This window comes from Drosophila santomea, chromosome 3R (genome assembly GCF_016746245.2).
Source record: "Drosophila santomea strain STO CAGO 1482 chromosome 3R, Prin_Dsan_1.1, whole genome shotgun sequence".
In the NCBI taxonomy this organism is placed as follows: Eukaryota; Metazoa; Arthropoda; class Insecta; order Diptera; family Drosophilidae; genus Drosophila; species Drosophila santomea.
The window spans coordinates 7,327,037-7,343,086 of record NC_053019.2 but is presented as its reverse complement, the minus strand read 5'-3'; the positions used below and the strand labels follow the sequence as shown (position 1 = coordinate 7,343,086).

Sequence of the window (16,050 nt, the reverse complement as noted above, 5' to 3'; positions counted from 1 at the left end):
ATATTTTACTTGCAATGCTGATAAAATGTTTGAAACTATATTAATATAAACTAAAGAAAGCTAGATATACCCCTTCAAAAATCTTACCTATTTGTCACAGTTTTTTAAAACGACTTCTTGGTCGATACGCAGAGTAAAAATAGTAAATGACTAACGCCACGTTTGTAAAAAAATATGTATTATGCATTTTATTAGAATTTTCGTTCATACTTCTTTTCTCACATAAAAGACACTCATACAACATTAACATGTAAATCCTTAATGACTTTTGCCCAAAGTGTATATTCAGTTTGGAGGTTGTTTTCCATTTCCATTTTATTTTATTCATTTTTTTTTTTTTTTTGCTTGCAGCACCAACAATATCGATATCTATAAGATTATAGATGTATTTACAAATGCACAACTAGATTTCGCTGTTCAGAATTCAAAATTCAAATGTTTCGTACACTAATGCCATACTAAATGCTAAAGTTCTGATTTACTTGTATGTGTAATTATAATCGAAGTTACTGTAGAGCAAAGGGGAAAAAATATTCAAATATCTTTCCGCATTTGGCGTGAACAAATCTTTAGGTTTGCTTCTCGTTAAATTATTGTACAATTAAGATTTAAGTAGTTTTTTTTGGGATATTTTTGTGTAAACTTACATCATTTACTTGGCTTTGTTTTTTGTTTGCTTACTTTGTTTTAATTTTAAAAGTAATCACTGTTTAGCCTCCGTTCTTTGACATTAAGTTGGTTGTGTTGCTTGTTTGTTTTGGGCAAGGCAGGAGCAGGACTTGCCGGACTCGACATAAGTGGCAATTTACTTGCTGGTGCTGGCTGCTGTCTCACTGTTGCTGCACTGCTCGATGACGCTGTTTCCCTCCGCCTCGCTGCTGGTGGAAGAACTGCTGTCGTCGTCGTCCTCATCGCCATCCCCATCCTCATCGTCATCCTCATCTCCATCCTCGTCCTCCTCGTCATCCTCATATACAATTTCGTTCTCGATCAGTCGCATGTCCATGTCCATGCTGTCGAAGGAGTCGGTTATGACGCTATCATCATCAGTAGTAGTCTCGTCCTCCTGCCCAGAAGTATCGGTTTCAAGGTCTAGCTCATCATCGCCATGGCCATGTTGCTGCGGCGAGGAGCCGTCGCTTCCCGCATCAATGCGCATCTCCTGCATCAGCTCCTTGATCAGCTCAGTCTCAATCTCGGTGACCCCCAGGCCCAAGTGCTGCTTGTTTACGTCCATCAGCACGTTCTTAAGGTTGCGGGCTAGGAGACGCATGTGCTCATCGCTGCAAGCGCTCGGACTGGTCACATATCGGATATAGTCCTCCAAATAGTAACTGTTGAAGCTATCGCGACTGGGATCACCGCTGGCGAACTGCTGGTGCGTCAGCAGCAACTGGTTAATCAACCAGTTGCGCCCGCCCTTTAAAACTTCTATGGCATCTCGTACACATTGGCGGCCCAGCTCGAAATTGCGGTACAGCGGGTAGGTTATCATTCGCCGCAGGAAGGCAACCAGTACGTCCCGATAGTTATCGAATTGCTCAAAGTAACAATAAAGCGGGCAGAGGATGCTTCGCGTCCAGCCCGATTCACACGTCGGCTCATTGTTCGTCGTCCGCACATCATAGCATATGGCCAACAGGATGCTAATCAGCCCGCAATCGATCTCGTTTTGCCGAAAGACGTCGCACGGCTGCTGTTCCCGTGTCATCTTTCGGCTGATGTTGTGCAGCAGATGCGCTTGTTCCTGGGTCATGGAAGTCTCGTAGATTTTCGGTTTGTAGCGTAAAGGATTCTGGTGACCGGACGGAACCTGTAGCTCCACAAAATTAATTTTGTACTGCTCGCGCGAAAAGCGCTTCATCTCATCGACCACACGCTCTTGTCGCCTTTGGATGGGGCTCATGCGATGTGGCTCCGAAACGCGGCACGTGGCTCTGTCCAACTGAGAAATCATCTGCGTTTATTGTGCGGAAGAGCAGTTAAAAAAATATGGAACCCACCTCACTCGCGTCCAGCGGTCCACTGTATTCGCTGGCATAGCCGTACCCGAAATTGTTGGTCAACTTGTAGGTGCGCTCGTGGCCGTCGAGCTGCAATTGGCACTGATCGGTGATGCGTTTAAGTTTCCATTCCTGAACCAGATGCTCCTTGTCCGGCAAATGGGCACTGGTGGCGTCGGTCAGCGTGGGTAGGTGCAGGAATGTAGCGATGTACTCTTTGCGCCCACTCCACAGCTTGGCTGTATCTCCCGTACCACCGCCTCCTCCTCTTTCGCCACCGGTTCCCTCCTGGGCACCCGCTGATAGGGGCAGACAGCGCAGGCAAATTTGGTAGTGATTCTCTGTAGTGTTGAACCTTATCAACAGTGTCTTCAGCTCTCGCAAGTCAAAGGTGCGGCGGCTGTGAAATCTGTGAGAGGGGGAAAACAATAGTGCGTAATGATATCGCTGGAATTTCGTGACTGTGGGGAGGCCAGATTGCCGGATGTGACTCACTTGTACAGCTTAACGTCTGCGTAGAAATAAAGATCGTGCGCGTCAACGAATATATCGCAGTTTCTTATGCGATCCACATGCAACGCCTCCGCTTCTACTACCCCCGCCCCCTGACACAACTCTTCACTAGCGGAAGAAGAAGCAGCAGCAGCTGCTGCTGGCTGGTGCCACTTTGAGGACTGATTCAGGGCAGGCGGGCGGGGAATGAGCAGCGTGCACGAGTTCTCCAAATAACTGTGTGCAATCTGTCCATTCAACATCTTATAATTTTATTACGAGACTGCTGATTCTGCTAACTACTGTTTTTTAGTATAATTTCATTTATTTTAATGACCAGTATGACCGCCTACTCGAAACAAAAAATTCCTGTTAACTGCCAGATAGCTTTACGTTATGGGCTGCGGGTTCGGATACACTTCCGATCAATAAAGCCACTTTTCAAATTTTAAGGTATATTATAAGTGAAGCCCGATTTATAAGATAAATTAATTAAATAATACTTACAAGTCTAAAAGTCTATAAATTTCGAATTCGAAAATGAATATTGCTTTATCCCTGAATCTTTGTACGGTTTATAGGCTATTTAAAGTTTTTATTTTTATAATATCAATATTTACCTTTAGAAAAATCAGTACTTTTCATTTTCAGAACATAGTTATAAACCATTGTAAGCTAACTTCAACCGCTTCCTATTCCCTTACGTTATTCAATCGATATCTTCTTACCTTACGTCGTAAATTAAAGTCGATTTCACGCGTTAGCTCCACTTTGCGGACGCATTAGGACGTTGCTCATACACTCGCTCCATTTGCCAGTCGCCATTATCGATTTGTGGCAGAGGAAAAATAGAGAATTAAAAAATCGCGTTTCAGCGTTAGGTACCGGTTAGAGAGCGCATTAATCGCGGCGTTAAATTGTGAAGTGATTGTGACTTATAAACCACAAAATCCTTACCGTTCGTTTTTTTCGTGAAACCCGTGTAGCAGAGTTTTCCCGTTCGAAATATTCTCAATCAATCAATACCTTTCTGTCTCTCGCTCGCTTCATACGTGTGTGTGTTTCTCTCTCTCTCTCTGTATCTGCTTGTGAGTGTGTGTGTCGGTGTGGTCTGCTCCTTAGGTGCATAATTAAATTAATCAAGTAAATAAAAGCCAGCGAGCGGGAGCAGGAACAACAACAGCTTCATCATGACCATGGCAGGGCAAACGATCAACGACAGGCTGCTGGCCGCCCGTCACAGCCTTGCGGGCCAAGGACTCGCCAAGTCCGTTTGCAAGGCCACTACGGAGGAATGCATTGGTCCGAAGAAGAAGCACTTGGACTGTGAGTGGCCCTGTCTATCTCTTTCCCTTACTCTCTCTTTCGGTCTTTCATTGCGTAAATCACGGTTACATTTCCGTGTTATCACACGGAGAGAAAAGAGGCACAGACTTGTGCTACTAGGGAATTTGCACCCCTCTACCACGAAAATAATGCTTCTCTGTTATTATTTTGTAAAGCTTTTAAAATTATTTATTTAAGTCTACAAACATTCATAGCAATAACTTAACTGCTTGAAATGAAATGAAAATCCTTTTGGTAATGGTATTGATAAAATAATGGATAAGGTGAACAAAAAAGTGAAAATCAAATGAGTCTAGCGCAATAACATATTTACTATAATCAACAAACTAACAACAAATTAGTACAGAAAATAAAAATTTTTAATTTATTAAAGTAAATAAAAAACACTATTGCCACAGCTAATACCCGCTGTAAAAGTAATTCAGATGCAACCAGTTCGGGTCACTTGGCTTTCTCACTCCATCTTCTCTTGCTTTGAGTTTTTGTGCGATAAATCAAAAAGTTTTCTGAAAACGAAACCACTGTTTACAGTCCACAGAGTCCCACAAAACATCTACCACCACCCACAATTGCATCTGGAGCTCAGCTGCTGGTGTTTGTGGACTCCGTTCGTCATTGATTGCACTCCCATCTCTTTCTACCCAACGCGCTCTCTCTCTCTCTAATGTTGCGTCACTTTCCCACGGGTGCACGTGTGTTTGTAGGGGCTTTGAATGGCTTAAAACGCCTGCGAAAGCAGGGATTGTTGTTGTCGCGGTATCATGGCTTGTTAAATTTATGCACGAGTCTTTTCCTAATTTGCTGGATTTCCTTAGACGTTTGAATTTTGCAAAAACTTCTAAAGAGCCCAATATCTTGACATTCCCGTTGAAATCTGTTTTTATTTGGTTAGTTTTACTCGCATTGTGACCCCCTTTTATATTGCTGGTTGGCAAAACTTTTTTCAGATGAGTCATCAGATATGGCTACGATTAAAGAGGGCAATACTGAGGGCGTTACTTGCCACATAAACATTGTATTGCAGTTGCCGCAGAGCATCTTTCAATGAATTCGCATTTGTCCACGACCAAAAATAAATATAACCCAAAATTTGGCCACAAATGCTGAATGCTGTTTTCTGTGTTTTGTTTATTTAAGATAATCATTTTATATTATATGTAATGTTTAATTCACGTAGCAAAACTCTATAAAAATTAAATCTGAGTTCAGAGTAAATTCGTACATATTACAAAGCCACCAACAGGTAGCATGAAATGTATTTCTTTTACCTATTTTCCCTATTTTCTTTTGTTAACAACTTTCGTCCTATAATAAAACCAGTTGTGTGTTCACGCAAACAACAATACTTAAAGCGTTTTGGGCCGACTAAAAATATCCCAGAATATTTCAACCAGCTACACAAGTGGGCAATAATTATTGAAATGAAGTATCAATGGGCTGCCCTTTTTAACTCACATCTCCCGACAAACATTTGCCTTTATCATCTACCACAACTACTTAAATTATTTAAGAGCATAAGAATGTGGATTCAGTCCAGCGATAACTACGCTACTAAACAACTGTAAATCACTTGAAAATGTACGTGAATCAGACTCAAAAAGTAGGGGCGGATAGGAATTTTAACTAAATAACTCTTTCAAAATGGTTTACTACTCTGCAATTCAAATGCGTTTTTCATAAAGGAACAGACCCAGACCACTGTGCTCGTTCAGAAACTCACCAGTTTCGTTTACAAGGGCCAATCAATTTTCCACATTTACTGTTTATTGAAATTTGTTCTTATTTATGTATGTATGTATGCATGAATCACTGGTCTGGCGCCCGTCAGCTTTCCCAAACAAAATAAAGCAAAATGCCGTTGAACATCAGGTCTGGCATGTGCAACGCCCCTCGAATCCCATGCAATTATTCTGCTCTGCGACAAACACTTTGCAACTGAAATGGGAAATGCTTCAAATGGAACCGCATGATAGTAGACACAATGGGATTCTGCGCTTATCATCGACACTTTTCCGTTAATATTTAGCTTGATTGGCGGTTGCAAACTGAATGCGCTGATAAGCCAACAACGACTAAGAGTCGCGACCGATAATGGGACGTAAAAAACAAGATGATTAAATTTATGGGAGGTTCGGTCGTACAGCAGAGAACCAAATAATAACAATAATCTTTACAGAAACTTGGTTTCTTTGTAGACAAGATAAATTTACTTTTAAAGTGGTATGTGGCCATTTCTGGTTTTTATTACAATAACTGAAATTTTTGTAAAAATAATGACACTGGTAATTACATCAAGTAAGAACTAACTAATAGTTGTCAGTTACTAATGATAAGCGTTGTTTAAATAGTAGAGTATTTTAATGTTTTTCCTTATGCAAAGTAATGTGTATAATTATCTTTTTGCTGCATTTTATTAATACATTTGCAGATTTGGTGCACTGCACAAACGAGCCGAATGTGTCAATACCTCATCTGGCCAATTTACTTATCGAGCGTTCACAGAATGCCAACTGGGTGGTCGTCTACAAGTCGCTGATAACCACACATCATCTGATGGCATATGGCAATGAGGTTTGTATTTGTGTATTTATCTTTATCTAGTGTTTGTGTAAAGCTTAGGGGCGTATTACAATAAAATTTTTACTTTCATTTAAGCGTTAAAAATTAGGTAATATATTTGTTTTTATGTATTGTACAGAATATGGGCACTTCTATAGAAAAGGTCACGTACATAATAAGATTCTCATTACTTGATTATTTTGTATGCTAAATTTAATGGTAAATAATTACTGTTCGTTCATTTATCTGGTGCCAAAAAAATTTGTCTTCAATGAAAAATAATTAAGTATAAATAGGACCACCTATGAGGTTAAATTTTTAAGCTTAATAGCAATTTATTTGCAATTTCTTATTGTCTAAATAATATTTAAAATCTTTCCAGCGGTTTATGCAATATCTTGCCTCTAGCAATTCGACATTCAATCTCAGCTCCTTTCTGGATAAAGGAACTGTACAAGGTATAAATATTTTTTAAATATCCAAAATTTGTTTCGAACGCATCGACGATTTAATCGATTTACCTATTTTAAATTGTTCATTAATGCCTATCCTTTCATTCCTCTCTCATTCTCTTTTTCAACTCATGCAAATGCTGCGCGAACGTTTGGCTTCATCATTTGTACTTTTATTTGATTAACAACAATTTCTAAACCAAATATATTAATACCGAATTGCGCTGCTTACTGACCTACATACAACATACAATATGCTGGCTAACAACAACTTGAAAAATGCAATTATCGAAAATAAATATTCAATATCGAAAAATATAAACCTTATACAGATGGTGGCATGGGCGTTCCTGGTGGCAGAATGGGTAAGTATTACACAGAAGCTATCAGCAATTGGATAAAACTTTCCTTATTTGGCTAGAGGCATTGAATTCATTACTGGTTGTTACTAAAATTTGTTCTACTTATTATTTAAAGCGAAATTAACTAACCAAAAGACAATTCTTTTTAAGTTTCGTATTTGGCATTGCCCAACATTTGTGTGACCTGCATGATTGGATATCTTTACTATATTTTTTGCCCAATCAACAGGTTACGATATGTCTCCCTTTATTCGGCGCTACGCCAAGTATTTGAATGAGAAATCGCTCTCCTATCGAGCCATGGCCTTTGACTTTTGCAAAGTCAAACGGGGGTAAGTAAAGCCTGTTCACATTTAAGATTGATTTGTATCGCAATCTATCATTTAAGCAAAGAGGAAGGCTCGCTACGCAGCATGAACGCGGAAAAGCTTCTAAAGACTTTGCCAGTTTTGCAGGCACAATTGGATGCACTTTTAGAGTTCGACTGCCAATCCAACGACTTGTCCAATGGTATGTTTATACTTCCAAATAATTTGTAAAATATAAATATAACGATTTTGATAATTTTCAGGCGTCATCAATATGAGCTTTATGCTCTTGTTCCGCGATCTCATACGATTGTTTGCTTGCTACAATGATGGCATTATAAATTTGCTTGAAAAATATTTCGACATGAACAAGAAACATGCCCGCGATGCGCTGGATCTTTATAAGAAGTTCTTGGTGCGAATGGATCGTGTTGGAGAGTTCTTAAAAGTGGCTGAGGTAAGAGTGTCGTATGTTAATATATATACTTCAGTTTTTTTTCATATTCATTTGTCTGTTTTCTATTTCCAGAATGTGGGCATAGACAAGGGTGATATACCCGATTTGACCAAGGCGCCCAGCTCGTTGTTAGATGCCTTGGAGCAGCACTTGGCCACGCTTGAGGGTCGAAAAGTATCCGCTGCTAATACTCCTACACAGTCATCGAGGTTTGTTGATCTATTTTGATGCAATCGTGCGACACATGCTTTAACCAATACATGGTAGTAGGAGTTTGAAGCTTTTTGGATTATAAAGAATGCAGAAAAAATTGCGATATTCAAGTAATTTGTACATCTAAAATATCAAACTCCGAAATCGATCTATTGGATTTTTTATATGCTAACATAATTTAAGCATTACAATTAGTTAGCTTATTTCTATTTGACAAATTTCGACGTATTTTCAATGATATATAAAGTAATAAGATAAATTATTTTACATTTACCAATTATTTATGAATGATTTAGGAATTCTTTTAGTTCTTATTGTATATTGATTTTATTAACTTTACTACTTATTGTATTGTTGTGATATATTTTTGACTTGCTTTTCTTTTGTTTTTTTCTATTATTTTCCTTGGTTATTACGTTGCACCTGATTTGGATGCCTGGCAAACATTAGTAATCAGCGTAATGTAAAATCCGCTGTATCTGCCCTGTCTTCTACCAGCTCGGCTTTCGGTACTGCAGCTGCGTCCAGCAAATTTGATACCACCAACGGCATTGACGAGCAGCTTAAGGCCCAGGTTTTGGCCGAAGAGGAGGCCGCTATGAACCAGTACAAGGTGAGTTTATTTCAAACATTATCCTTTAAGATCACACCCCAAATAATCCATTTATCTGCCTGCTCTTCCGCTAGTCCAAGGTGTCGTCGCCCACCAGCAGCGGTGCTACTGGCGCTAGCGCTGCACTAACAAATCCATTTCTATCGTCGCCGCCAGCCGCGCAGGCTGGCCAGCCGATAGTTGATCTGTTCGGTGCCGCGTCTGCGCAGCCCGCTGCTGCTGCAGCAGCCACCAAGGCCTCCGACGATCTGCTGCAGTTGGGCAATCCTTTCGCAGACATGTTTGAAGGCGGAGCAGCTGCTGTTGGAGCCACAGGTGCTGCACTCAATGCCAATAATTTGTGGATGCATAATAATGGTAGCATGTTATAATTTTCTTATTATTTCGTCCTAAGTTCTTGTTTAGCGATTACGATTTAAGTTACATTTATTTTGTGCTGTACATAGGTAACAGTCGATGTGTAAGTGTAGTGATCTTACCTATTTATGTTGTCGTATTCTAAAAATCAGAGCTATGAGGAGCGCACTTTTCAGGCGCCCTAGACGCCTCTCACCCTTTGTCTGTCTCCTTATCACTTCAGCTTAGACGTCTGTTTGCACAAGTTTACATGAATCATTATTCATAATTAAAATCATAACGATATATTTTTTATCCATTTAATTATTTACCATACTTATTTTTGTAAGTTTTGATTTTTTTTTAAATTCTTGTCTAATGTATTGTTACTCTTCATTTTTTCATCACTGTTTTTTTCCAACCTGAAACTGTAATAACAACATCTTCAACAACGATACCGAAAACAACTCCTCGGTTACGAAACCAAACCAATCGCAAATCTGCCAAAACACGACAACGACCATCGCCCACTGTCCACCGCCCACATACACCCAACTAAACTGAAACAAAACCACCAAAAAATTTCAAAATAAAACAAACAAAAATAGGTTTCAATGGAGCATCAGTTTCCTCCGCTGCTGCTACAAATGCATTCGTTTCCGATAGTAATTTCTCATCCGTATTTGGTAATACGGAACCGGCAGGTAAGTCACTCGATGGTCTTCAATCTTCATTCATTCCTAACTGCAAGCTAAAATCTAATCCTAAGAATTCATATTTAAATATTTAATAAGCAGTCACTAACAACATGCTTATGATTTTCTAACAATTTAAAATTGGTTCGCATTAGTTTACCAATTGGTTAAGGAAATAACAATGCTAGTAATATCATCCAACTGTGATGTGTTTGATTTATACCGAAACAAATGTAGCATGCGATTTAATAAGCCTGACTAATTTCCACTTTTTAAACATATTCAACAAAAAGCTAAGAAAATTCTTTAGTGCGTATATAAAAATCGATCAGAACTATGCGTGATGATATTAGAAACCTTATCCCTTACCTGTATTTTTCAATGCCAGTTTTAATTATATTTTATTTTTTTTTTACTTATTTTAATTGTTATCCTCTGAATGTTTGCGTTACATTTTACACAGCTTCAACGTCGTTGCCAAATCCATTTTTTGATGACATGTCGTTGCCCCAAGTCTCACTCTCTGCTGAATCTGTTGCTGCACCCTTTGGCAACAATATAAATTTTATGGATCAGCAGATGCAACCACAACAACAAGCGGCTTTATATGTGCAGCAGCAGCAACAGCAGCTGCAACTACAGCAGCAGCTGCAACACTGGCCGCAACAGCAAGCGATATTGCCACCTTCCATGTCAGCAGCTCAGTTTCCACCAGGTGAACATTCGTAGCTCCTCGACGCAAAACGAAAACAAACCCATTAATCACAAGCATATGTTCCTCCGCGTGCTTTGTTTTTGTACAAAGCTTGATCCATCACTGGCTTGTAGTACTGTATCGGACACTGACTTTTTTATCTCAGCATCCAAGATCTCCTGAGCTTTGGCCATTGCCACTGATGCTCATCAACACCAAACAGAACGCGCTTTTCCCTCTGTTGTCTGCTCGTGTTTTGTAGCTATTTTATGAATTTGAGCTGTCTGCAATCGACTATAAACTCGTCCTGTCATTGACAAGGAAGCTGCGTTGTTGTCTCTTTACTTTTAATTAATTTTCTACAATAATATTATTTAATGTGTGTTTCTTGTGATAACTGTGTGTTAACTTTTTCATTTTGTGTTTAATTCCGCTAGAAGAATTTTTGCTTTTTTAATTCTGAACTTTCAAGGATGTATTTTCTATAATATAATGCAACACCTAACACATTAACACAAATTACATTAACAACAAATTATTCTGCTTTGTAAATAATCTTACCTATGTCATGTGTGTGTAAATGATAACCTATTATTAATCCAACATATGTCAAAAGTCATTAGAGATCGAAACTTCCCAAATCTTTAAATATACAATGCAATTTCATGTTATTTATTTTGTAAATGTTATTTTTTCTCTTTTTCTCTCTCTTATGTTCTTATGTACTGAACGTAAAAATCGAAAATATCAAACTAAAAACAATTTCACATTGTATCATGTTAATGTTGGTGGCACAAATACATATTGAACACTTAAATCTCAACAAATTGCTAAAACATATTTGTGTGTTTTATGATTACGCTGGCAAAATGACAAATCTTAAAAACAAATTAAAACCGAAATATCAAATATCTACGGCAATCAAACTCAACGCTAACTCGACAAACATCAAAACAAATCCTTTGGGCTCATCGGCTTCATTAATTATGCATATCTACTATATATACACCAATGTGTTTGTCTCTGTGTATAAATGTCTGCTAAAAACGGTGCATTGGCTATGGCTATCCCCAAACAACCATGTCGCCTGAATTATATAAATCTATCAAAGGCTTCGATGCCTTGGGCGATGTCCTCAAGCCGGCCTCAGCCAGCAACAACAGCAATCAAATGAACGTTGTCGCCGCAGGTTACTCCAGCAATAGCAGTTCGATCCTAACGTTACAACAGCAGCAGCACCAGCAGCAACACCAGCAGCAATACCAGCAGCAACACCAGCAGCAACAGCAGCAGCCACCAGCTGGCACTGGAAAGATAATTACCGGCGACTTGGATAGTTCACTAATGTCACTCGTTGATAACTTAAATATTAACAAAACGGCAAGTGCAAAGTGAGTAGATCGAGCCAGTAAACTGATGATTGTGTGTGCGTGCGTTCGAAAGCAAAGCCAAACCAGAATGTTGATCAGAATCCATGTTGTCACATCCCTTTCAGTTCATCCGCAGTAGATGGCTGAATGGTGTCATTTTCGATCTGCCACAGATCTGTTTGATAAGCCATGCTCCACTTCCGATGAAACTGATCCTTTGATGATCCTTTAATCCAATACCATTCCGAACTGACCCTCCCGACCATATAGCCATATTCATGTTCCATACGTGTACATAATATTCATCCAAAAATGGTTCGAAATCACGCAGATATCGTTTTAGATGAAAAAAAACCCCAAAATTCAAAATGCCGTGTTCATTGACGCCGTCTATATATCATTACTCTCTTACCCCATTATTCTCATAGACCCGTGCAATGGAATTCACCTAAAAATACAGCGAAACCAGGTGCTAATTGGACACCCCAACCAATGGCGGCTACTACTGGTGCTGGCTACCGTCCAATGGTGAGTTTTGCCTACTCTAACTCTTCTGTCTACCGAACTACTCTACTCAAAAACAATCAATACTACTCGAAAGAATCTACGTTGCCTCGAATTTGTTCAAATTTAATAAGTGACTCAAAAAAAAAAATTTAAATTCACTAGAATTTGTGCCGAAGCAGATACAAAAAATAATAAGAAATATAACAATGCCAGAGAAGAAAACAAATGACACATTTCTTTACTTATGTTAATGCATTGTTTTTTTCATATCATTTTCTAACGATTTTGTGTCACCCAACACTTTAGGCTACACTTCATGTAAAGTACACTACACTTTACCTAATTTAATGTGAAAATTATAAAAATTAATGTTTATTTGCCAATTGCACAATCCGTATAAATTTACAACTTGAGCTACTTGGTTTCCTTGGTTTACAGTACATTTTTGATCTGTATGAAAATTTTTTAGCCTGCTTAAAATTGTCTTGATAAGATTTAAAGTAAATTATTATATTTAATATGTCTTTATTGTGGCAGTCTCCTTTAAATTTCTAAGTGTTTTTCGTACATCATAATTATAAATTGGATGACCAGAATCAAAGCGCAAAATCAAGTCTGCGGGTTGTAAGTTTGACTTTATTTTGTCCACACATAACCTTGGCCCTAGTTTCCACACACCTTCCACTTATCCACTTATACAACAGAATCACAGTAAACAGCACTAGATCATAAGCACTAGGGCATCCTGAAGAGCAGGGCTTTGATGATGGGTTTAAGTCTCCACACACAAAACACGGAGCACACGAATACGACAATTCACATATACCCATTTTATAGTTTTAAATCCTTTTTATTTTATTTTTTAATTTGCATTTCGACGGAGTATATATAAACTATCAACTTCTTTCTTTTCTTTATTTTATGTTTGCTTTATATCTCAACTATCCCAACGCATACCGCAAAATCGAAAATCGTTAACCGAACTGAATCAAATTGAATCACAACTAAATATATATTGAATCCAATCAAACAAACAACAACAAACGAATCACGTATGACAACTCACGCTGCGCCTGTGCTAATGCTGTCTGTGTGTGTGTATGTGCTTTGTGATATATAAATATATATTCTATCAATATGCCTATATATACCAATATGCAACACGTAGGCACATGGCATGACCGTAAGTCCTGCGCCAATCACAATCAATCATCCGTATATACATGCTAGTTATCCTGTAATGCCAAATTATATGCAGGTAAGATGATGCTGAAACGAACGAAATGAACCATTACAAAAAGAAGCAAAATGAAAAATTCTATATAAATATCATCTTGGTTTTGCCCTGAGTTGCCGTTTTTCTTAAATAAAAACATATTATTTTAGTTTTATTTGTTTTCATTATGTTTACCAATCGAATTTCTATCATCTCCAGCACTATAACATATAAATGTGACCCATACGCCAAGAACTTCCTTCTAACTTTCAAAGAAACCTGCCAACATTTTCCTCTTGATGAACCGTAACAAGCGTTTTAAGTGTTCCTACTCTATGATTCTCGTCTGTGAACTAAATTGCATTACTATCTTCCATTTGTATCTGTTTTTTATTTATTTAAATCAAAATTTTTAAGTTTAGTAGACATTTTGTTTTTAATGGAGTTACTATTTCACCTGTCTGTAGAGCTCACTACCTTCCGTGCGATTCCATGTAGCAACTGTTTTCCAAGCTCACTGCGGCCCCTTCCTTCTTAGCCCAAACGACTATTCTTTTCCTGCCACTGATTTTGTAGCATTGCGTCTGTCATAGCAGTTAATAAGTATTCCCTTTTCAGTGCATGAATTTAAATTTAACAGACATTTGATGTTCGTTTTTAACGTCCTTCTTAATGACTCTTGTAGGGAATGACGGTGATGGGACAGCCAAGTATGATGGGGCAGGCAGCAGCCCCTTTGACTGGGGTGCAACCGACGATGATGGCGGCGCCGCACAGTAATGCAACAGGCATCATGCAACCCATCCAGCCAACGCAGAATGGCAGCAATAAAGGCGTCCCACTCGACCCATTTGGTGCGTTATAAGCGGTCCCTAAGGAGCTCATACGTGCAACCCACTCACTCACTCAGTCTGAGCGCCCCAACCTCATAGACGGCATATATCCAACCACACTCACAGACACAAACGCGTAATGAAATATTAAATAAACCCATAATTATATATTATATAAACGTGCAAGTGAAAATCAAGATCTTAAAATTGCAGTATGTATCCTGTTTACCCAATGAAACAGAAAAAATATATAAAGTTTATGGAAAAAGCAGCAACAATTTCAAACACAAATGAGACGGAAGCAGATAAGAAAATATATTATAATGTTGAACATTGAGAAAACACGAAAAATGCTATATACATACATATATATATATATATATTTATATTATTACTATTTAAATGAAAGCAAATAAGTTTGACTATTTATATGTATACACCAATTTATATACTATGCTTAAACGAATGAAGAGAAAGCAAAAGCTAAAACGAAACAATTTCCCACAAAAGCTAACGGAAAGTAACCTATGTGAAATATACCTATTAACTTAAAAATAAGTCTTTACGAAACCTGTAGTTGTGTCCTACGCCAATCATTAAACACACGTTGAATTATCTAGTGCAACTACGTTAACTGTCTCAAAACAAAATTAAGATCGTATTTTCAAACGCAATCGAAGTGCTTGCGCAGCCTAACGTAATAATTTGCAATATTTTAATCCGTCTGTCAATGCTTTCCTGTTATTTTTAGTCATTTCTTGTGACTAAATATGTACCTATTATACTTTTTAAAGTTTTGTTAAGCAATTTATGATTTATTAAACGGCAAATATATGTAAATGCATTCCAAACTAGCTTCAATTTTGTCCAAATTTAATTTGCGAAGGAGAAAACATATGTAATTATTAAGTATTATTTATAAAAAAAATACAAGCAACGCTTATGTAAAATGTGTTGTTAATATGTTTAAATTCTAGAAAACCACAACGTTTATTTAATATGTGTTATACTTTAGTACGTACGTTGTGTTAGAAATTTATTTAATTGCTTCTAGTACTCGATAGAAAACTGACATCATATACGTACATAGTTCATTTCAAGAATGTGTATATAAAGCATAAGACGTGAATGTAGAACTTTTCCTGCTACGCGACAAGCTGAGCTATGTTTAAATAAAATTTATATAAATTATATGAAATATTAATTTAATAATAATTTGCATTATTTTTTTTATTTTGCGCTGCACTGGAATTAATTGCCAAAATCAAACAAAGTAAATGACTTCCAAATCTTTTATCAACTCCAACCCATTACCCTCCTTCAGTGAGTTATTTTTGATGGTTCAAAGGTTTCTTCAACTATCTTCACATCCTATCGCAAACGCTTTAAATTCTGTCGCTTTCATACTCCTATCAATGGGAGTCTGTCCGGTAAGGTCGTTAATTCTTCAAAATTATATAGCAGTTTCTATAGGTAACACCGTCAGTTTTTCGCTGTTATCATTTTAAAATAATCACATAAGCAGAAAAGTACGTTATATTTTTGCACCAGCCAAAACGCAATTTTATTGCTCACCAAAGTAGGCAACAATTT

General features: G+C 37.8%; 2 protein-coding genes across 21 annotated transcripts; one reads left to right on the top strand and one right to left on the bottom strand.

Moving 5' to 3' along the window:
- Nucleotides 1-161: 161 nt before the first annotated feature.
- Nucleotides 162-2,858, bottom strand: LOC120452741 (protein SHQ1 homolog). The gene is made up of 3 exons (XM_039637117.2): nt 2,499-2,858; nt 2,004-2,412; nt 162-1,945 (listed from the first exon to the last, which is right to left on the bottom strand). The coding sequence occupies exons 1-3, from the start codon at nt 2,756-2,758 to the stop codon at nt 806-808; spliced, it is 1,809 nt and encodes a 602-aa protein (XP_039493051.1). The 5' UTR covers nt 2,759-2,858; the 3' UTR covers nt 162-805.
- A 410-nt stretch (nt 2,859-3,268) lies between these two features.
- LOC120450848 (phosphatidylinositol-binding clathrin assembly protein LAP) lies at nt 3,269-15,672 on the top strand. 20 transcript variants are annotated; one of them, XM_039634045.2, is made up of 16 exons: nt 3,269-3,821; nt 6,271-6,413; nt 6,784-6,859; nt 7,186-7,218; nt 7,445-7,547; nt 7,604-7,725; nt 7,787-7,980; nt 8,053-8,189; nt 8,692-8,806; nt 8,881-9,121; nt 9,751-9,846; nt 10,301-10,552; nt 11,643-11,922; nt 12,330-12,429; nt 13,577-13,666; nt 14,310-15,672. In XM_039634045.2, the coding sequence occupies exons 1-16, from the start codon at nt 3,686-3,688 to the stop codon at nt 14,487-14,489; spliced, it is 2,298 nt and encodes a 765-aa protein (XP_039489979.1). In that variant the 5' UTR covers nt 3,269-3,685; the 3' UTR covers nt 14,490-15,672. The 20 variants fall into 20 exon arrangements, with proteins under 20 accessions (XP_039489979.1, XP_039489976.1, XP_039489974.1 ...); XM_039634042.2 differs by having other exon boundaries at nt 8,881-9,163; XM_039634040.2 differs by having other exon boundaries at nt 3,270-3,821; nt 8,644-8,806.
- Nucleotides 15,673-16,050: the final 378 nt, after the last annotated feature.

What these genes read in the sequence shown, in the direction of transcription:
- LOC120452741 (XM_039637117.2), bottom strand. Translation starts at nt 2,758, where the DNA reads ATGTTGAATGGACAGATTGCACACAGTTATTTGGAGAACTCGTGCACG. An exon ending in GCAGACGTTAAGCTGTACAA is followed by an intron (nt 2,413 to 2,498) that starts GTGAGTCACATC and finishes CCCCTCTCACAG; the next exon opens with ATTTCACAGCCGCCGCACCT. An exon ending in GACCGCTGGACGCGAGTGAG is followed by an intron (nt 1,946 to 2,003) that starts GTGGGTTCCATA and finishes ATGATTTCTCAG; the next exon opens with TTGGACAGAGCCACGTGCCG.
- LOC120450848 (XM_039634038.2), top strand. Translation starts at nt 3,686, where the DNA reads ATGACCATGGCAGGGCAAACGATCAACGACAGGCTGCTGGCCGCCCGT. An exon ending in ACTCCTACACAGTCATCGAG is followed by an intron (nt 8,190 to 8,643) that starts GTTTGTTGATCT and finishes GGCAAACATTAG; the next exon opens with TAATCAGCGTAATGTAAAAT. An exon ending in TGGTAATACGGAACCGGCAG is followed by an intron (nt 9,847 to 10,300) that starts GTAAGTCACTCG and finishes CATTTTACACAG; the next exon opens with CTTCAACGTCGTTGCCAAAT.